Here is a 15,930-nt window from a genome sequence, read left to right as displayed (position 1 = left end):
GTGTCCCTTCTCTGCTTCCATTGCTTTACTGATGCTTTAACTTCTGATACAGGAGGGGAGACTCTGGGGGTCAAGATAGGCTGAATAATATCTGTATTAAGGGAGGAGTGGGGCACCCTAGCCCGCAGAGTATATCTGCTCATTTTAGATTGTGAGGAGTCCACTTTTGCAACTTTTACCACTTTGCCTGTCTCCATACAGTATTGAGGCACCTCTCCCCGCGCTAGCGCCCTTATGATACCAAGTGACCTTTTACAGAGAGGTAAGTAGGTACTAGAGGTATGACTGTTAGTGAGGCTATCTGGGGATAATATTCGCTCCTTCTTACCTTCACTTAGCCCAATAGTTCTTGCTTTCTTTAGAAGAATGAAATTCCAATGCCCTACCTGGAAACCGGCCTTAGAACCAGCCTCCTGCCTCCTAGAGTCTGCCTGTTGCTCAGTACTTCCCCCAGAGCTGACGCTTGTGCTGCCCCTGCCTCTGGCGATCCGGAGCAGGAAGCAAGCTGCGCTCTGGTGTCTCCACTCCCGTGCTGCTGCCTTCTACCTCAGGTGCAAATATCCAGGTGAGCCGCGGCAGGTGTCCAGAAGTGCACGTCCGCCGGAACGAGGAGAGGGAAGAAAGGAAGACTCACAAGGCATCACCGCCCCGAGGTAAGCGAGAGAGGGGATTAAACACATGCGGTCAGGGCTCTGACATCAAAGGTCCCCAACATAGAGCCCGAGGGATCCCGACCGCAGCTGTTTAGATAGCGGCCACCATGTTCCTCCTGTCCAATATGGTATAAATCATTAGAAGAAGTTTGATAATATAATGTTGAATAGTAATTCATGAATTCATTTACTATTTCTTTATGAGTTAAAACTGTTAGACTGATATTCATGCGCTATCTTTTTTGAGATTGTTGAGAAACGTTAGGGCATAAAGTGCATGAAACAAGTGCATGGTCTGAAATATCAATATTTTGGATAGTAGGATCAGAAATAGAGGGTATTAAATGAAGGGATATTAATAAATAATCTATTCGAGAATGAGGATAAGAAAAAAAGTAAATTGTTTATCTGTTGGATGATGCAAATGCCAAATATCCACTAATCTAGTAGTTCTAAAAAAGGATTTAAGAGTAAAATAAGCCTTTGGAGGATGATATTTAATTTGGGAAATTCTAGCCAATAAAGGATCACAGATAAGATTAAAGTCACCTCCAATAATAAGTGGAACATTAGCCAATTTTAGAACTTGCGATGTAAAAAGAGACCATAAATCGGGGTCATCCTTCGTGGGACCTTATACAAGAATCAAGTGTAAAACAGTATCATCGATTTTTATTTTAGTTATAAGGAAACGACCATTAGAATCAGAACATTTATGTAATATTTGAATATGCATTATTTTTGCAAACAAAATAGCAACTCCATTTTTCCTATTAAGAGCTGGTGAAGAAATAATATTCCCAACCCATTTTTTGTTCATGTATGATAAAACAGTATCATCGATATGAGTCTCCTGAAGTAAAAAAATATCAGCCTTATGTCTAGCTAAATAATCTAAAACCTTAGTACGTTTAACAAGGTGCTGTAAACCTTTTACATTAAAAGAAACAATTTTTATACAGTTAATATTAGACATCATAATGAAAAAGTGAAAATAGAAGAGAAAAAAGAATCACCTGACAGAGTAAGCATAGCCCTAATAGAAAACAGAGGATAAAAGGAAAGAGACGGACCAACACATAAAAAAGACAACATAGAAACATAAATAGAATTCTTGAATTGCACACACGCATGACAAGAATAACTAATCCAGAAAGGCCCTTTTAAGAATTTCAGCTGTTTAGGCTAGTTAGAAGAGCATTTAAATCATAGTCCTCAAGTAACGTTCTCATTGGTTTTCCATGGAGAGCTGTGAGCGGTGATCTAAGTATAAACCAAATCATGAGGTTGCTGGAAGGACTTTAAGAATCCGTCTTTCCATATTCTCATCCTGGAGGGATTGAATAAGCCATATTTGAAACCACAACTTCTCAGACTTCAACGAAGAGCAACAAACTCTTTGCGGATTTTTACAGTCTCTTTGGCAAAGTCTTGATTAATAAAAATGTTGTTCCCATTGACCATTAACAATGGAATTCCCCTTGCCGCTTTCCGTATCGGCACTAGATGATGATGATGCGACATTTTAAATATCATTTAGCGAGGTTTAATTTGGTTTGGATTTCTATGTTCATTGGCTTATCTGTGCTGTAATAGTTATAAGACTATCTAGTTTGACTTTGTTGTCTTGAATTTTGATTGCGTTGTCAGAGACTTTCATCGAAAGACTAGCCATATCTTAGCGTATATTTTTTATTTCGGATGCAATAGTGTCTGTGTTGGAACAAATAGCTTGTATTTCATCAAATAATACAGCCAAAGAAGGTTCACTGGCTCCTACTAATTTAGACTTGGCTGGCAGAGGCGAACAATTTTTTTATGCTTGCTATGTATTTAAGGAGTATTTTTACCTTCCATAATTATGAACAAATTTTAAAGCTATGAGCAATAATTATTATAAATGTAAACAACCTAAAAGAAAGGGTGTACACTATAATGCTGTGCAGCAGCTAAAACCATCTGTGGGAGTGACCAGGCCACAGCCGCTCCCTTTCCGGTGAGTGACTCCGCCCTCCTGACTGAGAACCTCAGCAGTACGTGGAAGGAAACACCGCTGAAGAGTTCAATTGAAAATACTCCTCCAAAAATTCACTCAAACGCTGAAGTAAGCACCAATTCTGAAAGTGCTGTTCTTGGCAAGCCCGTGGAAGCAAATTAGACGGCAAGACCAGCCTAATATTAGTCAGAATCACAGTCAATGAATGGCCTACGTCGCGGTGATTAACGCGGAGAGGCCATCTTGATTCGCGTGCTCACGCGACTCCATCATTATCTGTGTTACATACAAGAATTAACCAATATTTAGAATTCTTTGAATATTCACGAATTGAACTAGACCAACGAGCAGGTTCAATTTACGCACACAAAGGTTAGTTTAATTTCCATTGATATAATTGTATTCAGACATTCCTTTAAAATATATACTTTTGTGGGCCAGTCATACACTTTGATTAATAATAGTAGTTATGTGGTGATGACATGGATGTATGACGTTACAACGCATACTTTTACATCGCATGCTTTTACAACGCGGTATTTACAACGAATACCATTACAACGCATAGTGCTTTTAGGCGCTGGATAGTGATTTATTTAATTTACTTATCCAACTCCAGTCCCCGTGGATAGTAGGGAAGGTGTTGGATAGTAAATTAAATATATTCCCTATCCTAGAGCGTTCCCCAGCGCAATGCGTTGTAATGGTTTGCGTTGTAAAAGTTGCGTCGTAAAGGCACTGTGTGGTAAAAGTTGCGTTGTAAAGGTTGTACACCGATGACATGATACATATGTGCATGTTGACTCCAGATGTTTCTATGCTATGAATTTGAATTGTGTTCAGGAGGACTTTATTTCCCAGAATGCATTTATTTTCAAGTGTGTTATTCCACTCCTCTATATGTTTTTGCATGGATGGTACCTGTTCCCAGATATACTACATTTGTAAAGTATCAGCCAATGAATAAGTATTGAGACCAGGTCGAGAGGCTACTTCAATCTGTACTGCAGGCTGCAGGGTCAGGCCTGAGACATGTTTAAAAGGCTACTTTAGTGGGTACCACAAGGAGTGCGACTACCCAGAGTAGAGTTTAATCTACACCCAGCACCAGATACTAGGGACTTAAAAGTAAATTAAAAGTGACAATTAGGTGTCGGCCAATAGAACCATGTTTCAGGGAGAGAGCACAAGCACTTTACCACTGGTCAGCAGGGAAAAAGTGCACAGAGTCCTAAAAGCCAATGAGTTCAGGACAGGTCAGCAGAGGAAGGAAAACATCTGGGGTGACCCTGCAGGCAGTCCAGCACCTTGGCTGTATTCGGTGATGATTGTGACACCTCGGCTCAGGCTCATAGCTGACTCTCTTGTAACAGGGTGTAGCGCCCTGAAGCCCAGAGGCTTGCTTTTACGTTGGTTCAATTTTAATCTCAAGGGCACCTGGGATCAGGGTCTCAGCTGACTATCTTGTAATAAAGTCTAGCGCCCAGAAGCCCGAGGTTTTCTCTTACCTTGGTTCTCATTGGTGATGATCTTGAAACGTCTGGGCTCAGGGTCATGAGTAATAAAGTCTAGCACCTAGAAGCCCGAGGTTGTCTCTTACCTTGGTTCTCATTGGTGATGACCTGGGAGACGTCTGGGCTCAGGGTCACGTGTGATAAAGTCTAGTGCCCAGAAGCCTGAGGTTGTCTCTTACCTTGGTTCTCATTGGTGATGACCTGGGAGACGTCTGGGCTCAGGGTCACGTGTGATAAAGTCTAGCGCCCAGAAGCCTGAGGTTGTCTCTTACCTTGGTTCTCATTGGTGATGACCTGGGAGACGTCTGGGCTCAGGGTCACGTGTGATAAAGTCTAGTGCCCAGAAGCCTGAGGTTGTCTCTTACCTTGGTTCTCATTGGTGATGATCTCGAAGACATCTGGTATCAGGGGCTCCTCTGAATGCCGGGTGTCTGAAAGAAAAGGCACATTCACAGCCTCACATCAGCTGCTCGTGCACAGGAATAGACGGATTCATAAAGCAATTACAGAAGGTGAAATATTCACTGGGTCCTAATGGGCATCAGTGTCAGTGCACAAACTGTCTATTTCTGCCAACTCGCAAAAGTGTTCATGCCAAGTGTGGGTGGAGGTTTGAGAAATGCGTAGAGCCCTGTGGGCGCTAGGACATATGCAGCAAACTGGGAAAAGTGTGCAGGCCCATCTTTCTTATGGGCCGTATGCTCTTACAATGCGTGACCGCTGACCTCCTGGTCAGGGAAACTGCTCTTCCCTCGTGCAGCGCTGTTGTTGAGGCACAGCCCCAGCGCCTTTCTGATTCCTAGGTAAGTGTTTGAGGCCCTCCTCCACTCGCAGGCTCCTGCCTGCGCCTCATTGCTGGTGGTCCAGTGGAAGAGCCTGCTCTTCTGCTGGTCTCTGTTCAGCCTTTTCTGTCTTTTTCTGTTTTCTGGTCATCCTGTCTTTTCTGTTTTTGTTTTTTCAATCTCTGCCTTTTTTTACGATTTCTCTGCTGCCTCTGTTTTTCAATTGCCTTTTGCCTTTTTCCTGCCGCTGCTGCCTCTGCGGCCTCACCCCCCCAGGCTTGTACCCAATCCCTCCTTCCAGCTTCTGCCAGCTCTCGGCGCCGAGATCCCGAGGCCTGTTCTCCTGCCAACACTGCCACTGCACCTTCACCCACCTCTGACCCAGACAGCTACCGCAAACCCACCAGACGCCAACATACCCAAACCCCTGAGCTGCATCCTCCTTAATGTATGCTCCCTGCACAGACATGCAGTAGACATTTAGGACCTCCTTGTCGCCTTCCTCACAGAGACCTGGACCAACGCCAGATCTGCTCCTGACATCGCAACTGCCATCCCCGACAGGTACAATATCCTGTGGAAAGACCACCCTAACCGCCCTGAAGGGTGCCTCGCCATCGTCCACAGAAGCTCCCTACGACTGACAATCTCCATCTTGCACGACGCCTCGATCTCCCATGGAACATATCCATTTCCAGACCCACCCCATCCCCAGAATGACACTCCGTGGGACACTCGCCTATAGACCACCCGGACTCCGCACCCCGTTCACCAAACCATCACAGACTAGATCGCGCTCCACTCACTTGCCTCCATGGACTAAGTACTGCTCAGAGACCTGAATTTCCACCTAGACAACCTCAGCGACCCCAACTCCACCGCCGTCCTAGAGAACCTTGCCAGCATTGGACTAGAGCAACTCATCTCCACCCCAACTCACATGGCGGGACACACCCTTGACCCCATATTAGCTGGAGGAAACAACATTCACTTCAGTCACACCACAGCACCTCTCTAGACGGACCACCACTGCGTCCCCTTCTCCTTCTCAAAACCCACCGCACACAAGCCTATGCCACGCCTCCCAGGCAGAAGCTGGAGCAAGATCACCAAAGAGCACCTCACCTCCGCCCTCAACCGCACTCCTCCCCCTACCACTACAGACACCAACACTGCAGCCAACGACCTCCACCAATGGATCGCTGCCTACTCCAACACGCTCTCCTCCCTCCAGAACTCCGACAGATGACACAAAACGAAATCCACCAGGTTCACCACGGACCTCCGAGAATCCAAGCACTTATGCTGATGACTGGAGAAAGCATGGAGAAACAGCAAAACCCCAGAAGCACCCACCGCCTACAGGGAAACCACCACGAAACACCACCAACTCGACCGATCTATGAAGAGAAACTTCATTCAGGACAGAATCCTCTCCAAATCCCACAACTCCAACTAACTCTTCACCATCATACAAGAATTCACCAGACCCCACAGTGAAACCACCAACATCCCCTCCCCCCAGGACCTCTCCAGCAAACTCAGCTCTTTCTTCCACCACAAGATCAGGATGCTTTAATACAACTTCGACGACCAAGACCAAGTCACTGACCCATCCCCATTCACCAGCTATGCCACCCAGCAGACCCTCCTCACCTGGACCCCTCTCACCACTGAATCCACCGCAAAGACTATAAAGAGCATCCACTCTGGAGCACCCACTTACCCATACCCTGACAATCAACTGTGCCCTTGAAACAGGTATGTTCCCAAACGCCTGGAGAACGCCTGGAGAAGTGCCAAAGTCAAACCCCTCCTCAAGAAGCTCTCTGCAGACCCGACGGACCTCTAGAACTACAGGCGCATCTCTCTCCTCCCCTTAGCCGCCAAAGTCATCAAATAATCTTCAACACCCAGCAAACAACATCCTCGACTCATCCAAATCTAGATTCTGCAACAACCACAGCACCAAGACTGATCTCCTAACCGCCACTGACGACATCTGCACCCTCCTTGGTCAAGGCCACATTGCAGCCCTCATTCTACTAGATCTCTCAGCAGCCTTCAACACCATCTTCCTCCTCACACTAGTAACCAGACTCCACGACGCTGGTATACAGGGAACTGTCTTAGACTGTATTCGCTCTTTCCTCTCTGGCAGAACTCAAAGAATAAGACTCCCGCCCTTCCTCTCCAAACCCACAAAGATCAGATGCCGAGTACCCCAAGGATCCTCCATCAGCCCCATGCTCTTCAACATCTACATGGCCCCCCTTGCAAGCATCGTCAGAAAACACTGGCTCAGCGTAGTATCCTACGCCGACAATACCCAGCTCATCCTCATCACCAGCAGGCAGGACTATGGAAATACCCTCTACCCCGGAATCAACAAATCACTCCTTTGCAATCTACAGACCATCCAGAACGCAGCAGCCAGACTCGTCCTCAGCATCCCACGACACAACCACATCACCCAGCAGCTTTGCGACCTCCACTGGCTCCCCGTCAAAAAGAGAGTTACCTTAAAGCTGCTCACGCCTAACAAGCCCTCCACAACACTGGACCCCAAAACCTCAACAAAAGAGTCTCCTTCCATGGCCCCAAGAGACACCTCTGCTCCACCAACCTAGCCCTTGCTGACATCCAACGATCTAGATCGGGGGAAGATCCTTCTCCTACATCACAGCCAAGACCTGGAACGAACTCCCCCTCAGCGTCAGACGAAGCCCTACACTGCAAGCCTTTAGAAAAGACCTCAAGACTTGGCTCTTCAGATGACCTCAGAGCTGGCTATACCCCCCTCACCCCTACCAGAGCCTAGAGACCTTCATGGGTGAGTAGTGCGCTCTATAAATCTCTGATTGATTGATTGATCGACATTCTAAATCCTTTCCCAAACACCGGTTCCAAATACACAATGGAGCATTCGATCCATAAAGCGCTCCATTTCTGTCTGCGGCCAATGGTGCTTAGGGGTTTTCCTCTCTGTGGATGTTTTTCTCATTCTCATGTCCGGTCTTGGCAACTTCATTTTGTGCATGTAGTCAGTGGTGTGACTGCTCCTCCTTTCATTCTCACACCTAGTGACTCATAGCAGCATTATAATCATGCACAAGGCGCACATTCACATGTTGCTCATCATTCATGGCCGCACATCTTACTCTCTATCCCTGATTTAAAGGGACTAAGTAGATAGTATTTAATGCAGCCACCACCCGCGCCCACTGTGCTTCGTTACGTACAAGAGCTATGATCAAGTTCAAAGATATTCCGACTAAAAATGTACTTACGATTTTTCTCCAGTTCATAGAAAATCTGCAAAAGAGAAAGATGACATTTGAATCACTAAATGCAAGTTTAAGGACATTAGAACTTTAGGAAACCCTAAAGCCATGTTTTAAAAGATGACATAAGATGTACGTTGAGCTATATGTAAAGATATGGAAAGTACAAACCTCGACCTGCAATGGTATAAGCTGCAGAACATCACCTTGCACAGTATTATCAAGGTAAGAGTATATTGAGGAGAGGGGATTTACTGTTCCGATGCCTCCTTGTTGATACTGTGCAGCTGATATCTTGCTGTCAATATTGTTGCGGGTCGATATTGAAGATCCCATATGGTGGTTAAACACTGTGGCTCCTGGCATGAGTTGGCCCCTTGTTTCAAGTACTCAGGGTTGCACAGATGCCAAGGGTGAAGTCTTGGGTTCATGTACCTATTTGGATACTGACAACTGCTTCGGAACGTTTCGGTAAAAAGTGTCACTAGAACAAATGGCCTTCAGCAGCACAGATTGGTCAGAAGATGTACAGAAATCTCGTATAATGTAATAGAAGAGTCTGTGGAGTTTTCCATGGAGTTTCTCAATAAGGATCATCTGATGGCCGCACTAATCCTGATTTGGGTGCAAACTCCTCTTTTCGCCCAAATCAGAATTCAAACGCGCCTGCTAATTCCACACCCACAGGTTTTTGGCAAGCAAGATTTCTTCCTGGTAAAACGTGTAAGAAATTGTGCATGCACACTCCACAAAATCCATGGTTGAGTTTCCAAAAATATTTACATCTTCTAGCACGTGCCATTTATTCTCCACCCCACATTCTGAGACCCCAAATGCAGAAAACCTAGACCTTTGTGCAATGGCCTAGGGCACAAGTCGGGGGTACACATGGGTGGACGGCGTCCACCTAATATTTTCAAAGGGTGAACGCCGTCCTCCATGCCAAGAGGTTGGGCCTCACTGAATATTGTGCCTAATTAGTCCCGGTGTCATTTCTAAACACCAGGACACATTCAGCAGCGCCTGCACATTGTCTGCTTTCCACAAGCAACAACGTGCAGGCAGGGACGGGGCGCTCTCATTTCAGACTCCAGCTGGGCCCATAACAAAGTTCGAATCTGAGGGGTCATCAGGCTTCTTTTGTTCAGTCTCCTGGCTGGGAACAGTCAGAAGCCTCACACCTAGAAGCAAAGGCAGCAGAGGGGAAACAAAGACTCACACCTTGTGAGCACGTCACACACAGTTAAGGGGAGCTGATTTGAACTTTGTTCAGGCTCGGTATACGAGATATTTAAGTGCCACCATTTTTTCTTGATAGTGCTACTCATCCCAATGCAGGGTGTCGGAGCGTTTTTCATCACAAATAAATATTACATATACAATAAATCATCTGCATTTGTAAATCATTGTACAGGGTGTGTTACATAAAACAGTGGGGCATTACAAGGTGTAGAAGTCACATATCATCTTCCATTACTCACTGTGCTTAAAAAAGCTTTACAAGTAACTACAAGTAACATAAGGATCTCCGTCTTCAAAGCCGTAACCTACTTATCTAACTACATAAAATAAAATCTGTCATTTGCATGTTGCATGATGTGCTTTGCACTTACCCTTTATGCTACTTTGAGTCAAAACTTAGGCTAAACAAAGCACAGATCTTTCCAGCAAGTGCATAAACCTCCAGAGTTATCTTACAATTATTATTCACTCAGATTCACCAGGAACACACAGATTTCTGCAGCCGGTGCATTAAACCCATAAGATATTTTAAAACACAGTCTTTGCAACCAATTAACCAGAACAGGTTTACTGTCAGTTTTCTTCTTGCTGCCACTTTCTTTGTGGCAGAGTTTAAATAAAACTAAATGTTAAGGGCTAAGTCACTTTTCTGGCACAACCCTGATGCAAAATCCGTTTTGGGATTTACAGTTCCACACATTGACCTGCCTTGCATTACCTTGCGTCAGGTAGGCATTATATGGATGGTGCTAGGGAGTCCCTGTGCATCTATGGATGTATTTTGACACAAACCATATTTACAAAGACTTGTAAATATAGGTTTGCACCAAACTGGTGTACCTACCTGAGGCTGGCGTAGCAAGAGGAAATATATCTATGTCTCCTCGCTATTTCCTCTTTGCATATATGCTGCCTTCTGCAGCACACACACAAAGAGCAAATAGCCACATAGGATAGTTTGTGCGCGGCTTTGGGAACAAATTACGGAAACTTTTCCTTAGGGTCCTATTGCTGAATGCCAAGGTTACAGTAACCTTTTTCGTTCACTAACCTAAAATTGCTTATACTTTTAGGTTCTTTTTTCAGCCCCTTTTATGCATTCATCATTGTTTTCATATCTCTCTCCTATCTTCCCTTTCTGTCTTTCTCTGTTGCTTTGGGTCAGGGTCTGTTGGTGAGAAATGAGCCCCAATCTCTTAAAATGAGTGCAGGTGGGTAAGGCTGAGTAAGAATACTTCTCATAGGAGAGCGGTCTCAACTCTGGAGAGCGCAGGCAGCTAAAGCAATCACAAAAACACTAAATCAGAGCTGCACCACTATGAAAAGAGCATGCCCATATAGATAATCATAACTCAGTGAAGGACAGAATGAGACATTTTTCTTCTTTATTTCTTTTTTCAAAACAAGCAACAGCCAACGTGTTTCGTCCTATAACAAAGGACTTCTTCAGGGCATTTATCAGTATAAGGCGACTGAAAGATAAGTAGATGGGTTGTCGCCTTATAGGTAGATTGTTCTGAACAGAAGTAGAAATCTATCATCTGATTTGTATGTTGAATGAGTGATTCATATAAAGATCAAGACGTTATTTGATGTGATCCAATTTCCAATAGTTGTTGGTTGATCAATCACTAACGTGGTATGATAGCCACAACTTGATCAAGACTATGCTGGTATGATTAAAATCTGCATGTCTTTTTAGGGGGGACTCTTTGCACTAGCAGCCAAACTTCGTGGTCGAAGTCCAAACCGGCATAATTTTTCGGCATCCCTCTCCCGCCTGTGATTGTGGCTGTTTCTTGTTTTGAAAGAAACATTTCTCACTCCGCGCTTCACTGAGCTATAATTATCTATATGGACATGCGCTTTTCATAGTGGTGCAGCTCTGGTTTAGTGTTTGTTTAATTTCCCCTTTAGACGGGGGGGTGCTCTCAGACAGGGAGCACCTTTGGAAGTCTGCACACAAGATATTTTCAATACTCTGATTTTATTGGTGACTTTTGTGATTGGTGCCGCAATTGTTTGTGTTTGGTCCACTGTCCATTCTTTTGTGTTTCTAGCTAAAGCAATCGCATCTACGTGGAAATGTGCTGCATATGTAATATTGTCCCTGGTTGAGTAGGATGGCGATAGAGTTTGTTTGTTCAATCCTTCGGTAGAGGAAGCTTAACGACGACAAAGGGCAACATTGTTTTTTGTGTAGTGTACACAAATGTGAATCTTCTGCCTCCATGAGAAGGGTTCGCATGTATACTCAAATTGCGCTGAAATGCACTCATGATAGACCGGCTAAACATATAAGTGAGGGCTTAAGATCTGATGTCACTTCTTGTAAAGTTGTGGCTTGTGATGCCACTTCCTATGATTGCAAAAAACACAGTTGATGGACAGAATGTAGAACAATGTCATACATTCACCCCAGTACAAGGATCTGGGCCTAAATCCATCATTTTTTTGCACTCCACACCACCCTGGGTTAGACACTGGCTATATGCAAATCAGCTCTGACCCTGTGCCTCATGGGAACAGTCCAGTCCGAACTACCAAGCCATGTCTTTCCCAGACCGGAATCAAGCATCCAAGGACCGGTTTCTGGCTATCAGCCTTCATCAGCCTGGATAGCATGACTCCAGTGGTGTGGAGAGCCTGGGACTCACGTCTGAGCATCCCCAGCCCACTCGGTGTGAAATTGCAAAAAACACAGTTGATGGACAGAATGTAGAACAATGTCATACATTCACCCCAGTACAAGGATCTGGGCCTAAATCCATCATTTTTTTGCACTCCACACCACCCTGGGTTAGACACTGGCTATATGCAAACAGCTCTGACCCTGTGCCTCATGGGAACAGTCCAGTCCGAACTACCAAGCCATGTCTTTCCCAGACCGGAATCAAGCATCCAAGGACCGGTTTCTGGCTATCAGCCTTCATCAGCCTGGATAGCATGACTCCAGTGGTGTAGAGAGCCTGGGACTCACGTCTGAGCATCCCCAGCCCACTCGGGGTGAAATTGCAAAAAACACAGTTGATGGACAGAATGTAGAACAATGTCATACATTCACCCCAGTACCACCTCAGGTGAGAGTACCACTTTACTCCTACTGCGGCGGCTGCTATGCCTGTCATACTACAGGACATCTGTACAGGAGGGCCCATTTTTCTTGCTTCCATTAGAGCCTGTGGCCATTTTGCTCTGTCGCTGACATTGCAGTGCCTGTCTCATGGCCTCAAAGCGCTGTAAATAGTGTCCTTTAAGATGTTGGTGGCGGTGACCTGTCAACCCAGCTCTGAGTTTACAAGAAGCTCCTTCAGCTGTGCCAGGAGCTGCATCCACCATGTCGTGTCCACTGGTGCAGATGTGAAGGGCACACACACGTAGTACTGTCACTGACATACTCCCCTGCTCAAGACTGCACTCTAGGAAACACACCTGAGAGTCGTTACAAGTACTCAGGGCTGTGAGATACTGTCACTGTCATACTCCCATGCGCAAGAGTGCATTCTATGAAACACACCTGAGAGTCCTTACATGTACTCAGGGCTATGTGATACTGTCACTGACATACTCCCATGCTCAAGAGTGCACTCTATGAAACACACCTGAGAGCAAGCCTGAGAGTCATTATAAGTACACAGAGTGCCTGCACTCAGCTCCATATACCATTGTATAGCACAGTGAGTACAGATCTATACAAAATATTAAATAAACATTGGCATCTACTAATAGAGGACACTAGTCTACATACTAAAGTGGGCTTAAAGCCGTCAATTACTTTCAGTAGGGGCAAAACACTGAAACAAGAACTTTGCCCCAGCTATATTCCACCCATTGAAAGTAAGCACTGTGATGCGCACAGCTCCCAAAGGCTTTTTCAAATGTGGCAGGTGCTGCATATGCTGCTTTGCACTGAATAAAATAACACACTTTCAGTACAACAGTCAGAAGCAATTTAAGATACACCATTTTATCAACTGTAATACGACACACACAGTGTATTGCCTAAAATGTGTTTGTGACGGGATTTATATTGGAAGTTCGATCAGGCCTTTGAAAGAAAGAATCCAGGAACACATCCGTGCGATTCGCAACAACAATATGCAGTATCCATTCGCAGTGCACTTTAACATGACACATCAACAGAATGAATTACATAGGATTAAATTCCATGCAATAGATGTGGTGTTGCCAGGACCAAGGGTGGGTAATCGCGAACGTAAATTACGGCAACTGGAAAGCAAGTGGATTATTTCTTTGAGAGCAGTAGAGAAAGGGGCAAACATGGATAAAGAGATGCATGAATTTCTGTAAATAATTATGAATGTAATGTATACATGCAATAGATGATCAAGTAACATCGAATCAAAATGGAAATTTTTTGTGGTTTGTGTGATCTAACAACAGACGAATGACATCTATGATGTATAATGTGCCCGAATAGAACCAATGGAATAAGTATGTGATTTTTATTTGTATTATTTGTCGTACATATGTTTTTAATATACCAGGAAGGTTTGAATAATTACACCTAACAAATGGAATAGCGACATTGAATACTGAATAAACACTAAGGTTCTTTCTGAAATGATAATTAATAAATGAAAAGAGAGCGTAAATTAAGTGCGATCACCCTATAGTAAAAGTACCCCATCCACTCCAATGCTCAGGAATCTATATGACTGATGGTAAATAAATACATTTCTTAGATTTTTCAAAATGGCCGCCATGTGATTGGTACAAGGCAAATGGGTTTCAAAATTAGTCCGTCATCGCCTTTTATACCAACAAAGGTGAGATGAGACAGAGAGGGCCCCGGAAGAGAAACGCGGAAAGAAGCCACCATTCCCGAAACGTTACACGCGCAATGGCGGTAAGTTTAAACCAAACAAACGCCGTAGGTCGTAAGCAATTAAGAACGCGAGCAAGCATGACGGGCATAGATACGGAAGTGGGACATTCGGTTCGTGTAAACGGCTCGCAATATAATGTAGGCTACGGGCGGGGAAAATATAAACGCGATTGGTTGATCGTTTTGTATATTTTAAGGTTGCGGGCGAGGAGAACAAAAACGCTAACTAGGGTGAAACATCGTATCGCATAATATAAGATTGTTAACTAATGTGACTTTGCTGCATATCGTATAAACAAGTATAACTTGGAAACATAAGCAGCAAGATAAGATTAGTGTAGATTTAAACACAGTGGAAATGTCGGTTTTTTTCGACATACCTAGGGAGAGATATATTATGTCATCCCGGGTTAAGAAAAATGTTTTTAGAACTTTTTAGCTAATAAATATAATTGTAAAGCTTGGCATGGTTATATAACAATTCTACATAAGTATCTATAGATAGATATAGTAGTGACAAATCCTTGCATTATCATCAAGTGTAACTTAGAATAGGGTGACATTGAGCAAATCTAGGAGCATTTGGAACTGATGGCTTTATCATATTAATACTTTAGATGGAACTTATCAAGGCTCCAAGACCAAACTTTTGAACTCGTAATAGCCATATGGGGAACGAAAACAAAACTACTCACAGCAATCTTACGTGTGGAAAATAAAAAGCCGGGAGGTAAGCTTACTAACTATGGACATTTTTTTTATACCAATTGACGTGAACACATAGGTCTTCATGAGATATAATGGTAAATATTACGTCCATATATTTTTACAGGAACAATATTGCCAAGCTTGTAGTGATAAATGAATGCAGAAAATACAGAGTGTTCAACTGAACGATTGTTTGGTAAGCGCAAAGTACAGAGTTCGAATCAACAGTAAATCTTTTTATAAATCATTTTTATAATGAATTATGCGGTGATTGGCATAATTTTGGGCACATTAGAACATTGTACCCACTTGATTTACTTTTTCACTAAAGGTTTTCTTAAAAATACTTAGACGAATGCAGGGACTTTACGGTTAAGGTGATCGCACTGAGTGGTTATGCTCTCAGCACATTTAAGACTAATGAAACAAACTTTCAAAGAATGATTTGTTTATTTTGATGGGTATCAGGTGCACACAGACAAACATGGCTGTGTTGGTGGCACTAAACACGCATGTGAATTGGATGTATGTAAATATACATTGGTAATATGTAAGGTGGCCCACAAAATATCATTCTGATATGGTATTATATTTTATATGTTAATTACAGCCTTGAAAAAGCCCGGGAAGAGCGAAACGCTCGTCGGCTGGCTGTGACAAGAAAATAAAAGAACATTGAATATTGATGAAATTTGTGTGCTTCAATTATGGACTAACGTACGCTGGATATATTAGATGTTTGTGGCTAGATGCCCATTGGATAATAGCTATCAAGAATAGGATGTGCACTGGTATTTTCTGTTAAGTGTCCTTTAAGATGTTGGTGGCGGTGACCTGTCAACCCAGCTGTGAGTTTACAAGGAGCTCCTTCAGCTGTGCCAGGAGCTGCGTCCGCCATGTCG

General features: G+C 43.8%; 1 protein-coding gene across 1 annotated transcript in view; it reads right to left on the bottom strand.

Moving 5' to 3' along the window:
• Nucleotides 1-15,930, bottom strand: part of LOC144827869 (embryonic protein UVS.2-like) — a 71,938-nt gene that overhangs the window by 37,430 nt on the left and 18,578 nt on the right. Inside the window, exons 2-3 of the mRNA XM_078686034.1 lie at nt 8,236-8,260; nt 4,529-4,594 (exon numbers count right to left, since the gene is read on the bottom strand). Coding sequence (XP_078542160.1) covers nt 4,529-4,594; nt 8,236-8,260 — 91 coding nt within the window. The remainder of the gene's footprint in view (nt 1-4,528; nt 4,595-8,235; nt 8,261-15,930) is intronic.

This window comes from Lissotriton helveticus, chromosome 4_1, assembly GCF_964261635.1.
Source record: "Lissotriton helveticus chromosome 4_1, aLisHel1.1, whole genome shotgun sequence".
NCBI lineage: Eukaryota > Metazoa > Chordata > Amphibia > Caudata > Salamandridae > Lissotriton > Lissotriton helveticus.
This window is presented reverse-complemented; position numbering and strand designations above follow the sequence as displayed.